The sequence below is a fragment of the Crocodylus porosus genome, unplaced genomic scaffold (assembly GCF_001723895.1).
Source record: "Crocodylus porosus isolate Cpor-Errol unplaced genomic scaffold, CroPor_comp1, whole genome shotgun sequence".
Lineage (NCBI taxonomy): Eukaryota > Metazoa > Chordata > Crocodylia > Crocodylidae > Crocodylus > Crocodylus porosus.
In genome coordinates, this window is record NW_017728927.1 from 10,432,995 (window position 1) to 10,437,450 (window position 4,456).

Consider the following 4,456-nt stretch of genomic DNA (forward strand, 5'->3'; position numbering starts at 1 on the left):
CACTCTGCCCAGCACCACCATGCAGCCACCTCTAGGAAGAAGCCCACACCTCTTGGGTAGTACAGCAGTCCTACTAAACCCCCATGTGTTTCCACATTGCCGTGCTCAGGTTCCTTGGGTGAAAGCTAATGGGCATGTTTTTGTTTTTTCCTTGCAGTCTCTCTCACTGGATCTGCCTGGTGACGTAGCAGCAAAGCCTTGGAAGCCTTGGACTTCTCTTCTGCAGCAGCAGTGTTCGGGGGGAGGGGGGTTGGGGGGGGCTAGGGAAAAAATCCAGGGAGCCCCACCAGATTCACTGCAAGCTTGACTCAGGGATGAGTACAAGCCGGGCTAACCATTACAGCATAGTGTCCTCTGAGGAAGACGGGCTGAGGTTGACCACCATGCCAGGAGTCAACGGCTTTGGAAATGGCAAGATCCACACCCGGAGGAAATGCAGGAACAGGTTTGTGAAGAAGAACGGGCAGTGCAACGTGGAGTTCACCAACATGGATGACAAGCCTCAGAGGTACATTGCCGACATGTTCACGACGTGTGTGGACATCCGTTGGCGGTACATGCTCTTGCTCTTCTCCCTTGCCTTCCTGGTTTCCTGGTTATTGTTTGGGCTGTTTTTCTGGCTCATTGCGCTGGTCCATGGAGACCTCGAGAACCCAGCTGGGGACGAGAGCTTCAAGCCTTGCGTTGCTCAAGTGAATGGCTTCGTGGCTGCTTTCTTGTTCTCCATTGAAACCCAAACGACAATAGGCTATGGATTTCGCTGCGTGACCGAGGAATGCCCGATTGCAGTCTTCATGGTGGTTGTGCAGTCCATTGTGGGGTGTATAATAGACTCCTTCATGATAGGTGCAATAATGGCAAAGATGGCCAGGCCCAAGAAAAGGGCTGAGACTTTGCTATTCAGCCATAATGCAGTGGTGGCCATGAGAGATGGGAAGCTTTGCCTGATGTGGAGGGTAGGGAACCTCCGGAAAAGCCACATAGTAGAAGCTCACGTCCGAGCTCAATTAATTAAGCCCAGAATCACAGAGGAAGGGGAGTATATACCACTTGACCAAATAGACATCGACGTTGGCTTTGATAAAGGCTTGGACCGTATTTTCTTGGTGTCTCCCATTACTATACTTCACGAGATCAATGAAGAGAGCCCCTTGTTTGGGATTAGCCGCCAGGACTTGGAGACGGATGACTTTGAAATTGTGGTTATTCTTGAAGGGATGGTGGAAGCCACAGCCATGACAACGCAAGCGCGGAGCTCGTACCTGGCCAGCGAGATCCTATGGGGTCATCGCTTTGAGCCCGTCTTGTTTGAGGAGAAAAACCAGTACAAAGTAGACTATTCCCACTTCCACAAAACCTACGAGGTCCCATCAACCCCGCGCTGCAGCGCCAAGGACTTGGTGGAGAATAAGTTCTTACTTCCTAGCACCAACTCCTTCTGTTATGAGAATGAGCTCGCCTTCATGAGCCGTGACGACGAGGAAGAAGACGATGACAGCAGGGGCCTGGATGACCTAAGCCAAGACAACAGGCATGAATTTGACAGGCTTCAGGCCACAATAGCATTGGATCAGAGGTCATACAGAAGGGAGTCAGAAATATGACTCTTGGTCCCTCCGCTAACTGTTGTGAGGGTCTTTTTCCTCTCCTCTCTTCCCCTACAACCCGCTCAGATTATGCAGAACAATGCAAGTGCCATAGGAATGCTTGAGAAATTAGTATTGTTCATAGTTTTAAGTCTCATTGCAATAACCACTGAACGGTCTGCGATAGGAAACCACAGCAGGCCATGGAGTGTTTTGAACGTCCAGTGTTGATAAAGCTATTAGAAAATGTACTGGAGGCAGATGCAATATGGCAGTGCAGAAAAGGGGGAACGGCCTGTGTGATCTACACAGAAGCGTCCTCCTTAGTTGCAGAGAGACCGTGTTTTTTGTTTTCGTGCGTCCGCTAGAAATGCGAGCCTTTTCTCAGAGCTGAGCACTGCGAGGTTCAAAAGGAGGAAATATCAGGAAACAAATCTGTCGTCTTCTTTCTTTCGTTCTTTTTTATTTTTCCTTCTTTTTCACTGAACAAAAATGAATCTTTCCGGCAGGCAGTGTGATTCAGTTGCACAAAAACAACACTTGAAAGACCATGCAACATAAATACTACTTTTTAATTTGGGGGGGGAAGTGGTGGGGGGTTAATTTTTCAACGTAGTGCGTGGGAGACTGTTTACCAAAAAAACAAAAATTAAAGATGTGATTTGATATTTTTTAAAAATGAACAAGGGAATGAAGAAGCCACATGGGTCTTTCTGGGGGTATGGGATTTCAGTGGGGGTGGAGGGGTTGCAAAGTCAGGACAAAGCAAAACTGCGTCCTAATTTTTTTTGTGTTTTGCTGGCCAATGTTTGTAACCTGGAAGCACAAGTGAGTGGCTGCAGCCCAATGGCAGCAGAAGCAAAGAGCACAGTTACGGGCAACATAACAGATAGGGAAAGCCGGGTGTTGTGATGGATCAAATAGTAGCGCTAAAAATAATGAGCCCATGTAGAGATAGAGGGATGCCTTGGGTGGGGACAGGGCAGGGCATCTCAGCTGGCTTAGCACTGTTGAGCACTGATATTTTGTTCTTTTGCACCTTCAATGGCAATGGGGCAGATCCTGGGCCAGATCCTCACCTGGCGTGAAGCAAGGGTAGCTCCACTGACTAGCTGAGGATGTAGCAATGTGTTCTTGATCGCGCTGCTGGCCCTTTAAGTCAGTGATGCTGTAATGGAGAATTCATAGTGCCCCCATGGGCCAGGCCTCCAATGGATGCAAATGGAGCTGCCAGACTCCCTTGATTTCCACCAGCTATTGGTCTGGCTCAGTATCTCCAATGGGACCATCCATAAGTTTCCAAAAAAAAAAAAATTAATTAAACTCAGATTCAGGTGTCGCCTAATTTTCCAATTAATTTGAATTGCATTTGAATCAACCTCTCGTGAATAATTCACTTGTTTTAAGCACAAAATGCTACATGCAATAGATGTGCTCTTTGATTTTGCACAGAGCGGACCTCCCGACGAGTGCTGTTGCCCAGCCCTGTCTTAGCGTCTGCTCTGTTCTGCACAAGTTGGGAATTTATGAATGACCCCTTCCATTTGGCGGGCTGTACAAGCTGGAGGCAGATGCTCCTCTGAAAACAGCAGATGCCATGAAAGGAAACCCAACAGGCTTTACCGGTCAACCCCTCGCTGTTTCCAAACCTCAAGGTGGATCGTGCCTTAGAGATGCAAAATGGTTCAGCCACACCAAGCTTTTTCCCAGCACCAAAATCCTCCTAATGCAGTCTTCCCTCCAGCCTTATCACGGGTCATGTGTCAGCCCGCATGGGTGCAACCATGCAGCAAAAATCATAGAGCAGATCATAGGCAATAAACAGGGGCTCCCGGCCCACGTGACGGGCCGCAATCGATGGCACGCTGTTTGCTATTCCCAAAGGCACAAAGAGCGGACTCCTGTATTTGCTTAGGAACCAGGTATTCCAGAAGATGAAAGATGCCTGTTCTCTAGCACTGAGTAGAGAAAAAAGCCCCAGCTCCTATCAGAAGGAAACCACCCCTGCACCTATCATCCTGTATCCCAATCCCTAGGATTTATGTGAACACCTCTCACTTTCCAAAACCACAGGTCCCTGTCCCTTCAGTCACGGGACGCGGGCTGGTACCTGTTAGCAATAGAGGCTTGATGGCATGCACAGGAGCTGTTCTTATTCCATCCACCGGCAGGAATGATGGGCATAATCTCTAGCCAGTCCATCCAGTGCAGCTTCCAGCTCCCATGAGAGAGGAAATGTCAGTAGGCACCCTGGGATGTGGACTTCATCATCCCAACCACTTCTTGCTTTTGCTCAGCTCTCTTTATCTTCAGGGCACAGTTCACACAATGATAAATGCTGCCTCCTCCCACCCATGCCATCAAGCAAAGTGTTAGCGTCCCCTGCAGTGCAGGGAGGCTAGATGACTTGCTCCAGGACGTAGAAGGCATCGGTGTCAGAGGCAGATCCAGCCCTGTAGCATTGGAGACCCCCTCTGCAAATCCCCTTTCTGAGTCGGTGCTGTCGGCTGTGGTTGAAGGGCTGGCTGGAAAGCTCACACCGCTGTAATTAGCCCCGAGGAACGAGGTGGCTCACCCAACTACAGCTGCCTCTCGGTGGTGTTTTTCTCCAAGACTTTCTGGCACTGTTTCCAGCATCCTTTAGCTTTTGCCTTCGCGACTGAAAGCTCTGTGCTACTCATTCAAGGGGCAGCCCTATTTTTGGCTTCTGCTAAATGGCGAAAAGGGGAGGAAAGCATCCGCTCCTGCGTGATAAATGTCAGTCCTCCTGGGACGTCTGAGGTCTGGCCTGGGGCCAGGGAGGCCTGGATTCTGATCTCAGGTTGACAAAAGATTTGACACGTGGTTTGGGTAGAGCTCCTAATTCCTCT

At 49.3% G+C, this 4,456-nt stretch overlaps 1 protein-coding gene across 1 annotated transcript; it reads left to right on the forward strand.

The window, feature by feature from the left end:
- Positions 1-261: 261 nt before the first annotated feature.
- On the forward strand, positions 262-2,191 carry KCNJ12 (potassium voltage-gated channel subfamily J member 12). Its single transcript, XM_019541980.1, has one exon. The coding sequence runs from the start codon at positions 315-317 to the stop codon at positions 1,602-1,604; it is 1,290 nt and encodes a 429-aa protein (XP_019397525.1). The 5' UTR covers positions 262-314; the 3' UTR covers positions 1,605-2,191.
- Positions 2,192-4,456: the final 2,265 nt, after the last annotated feature.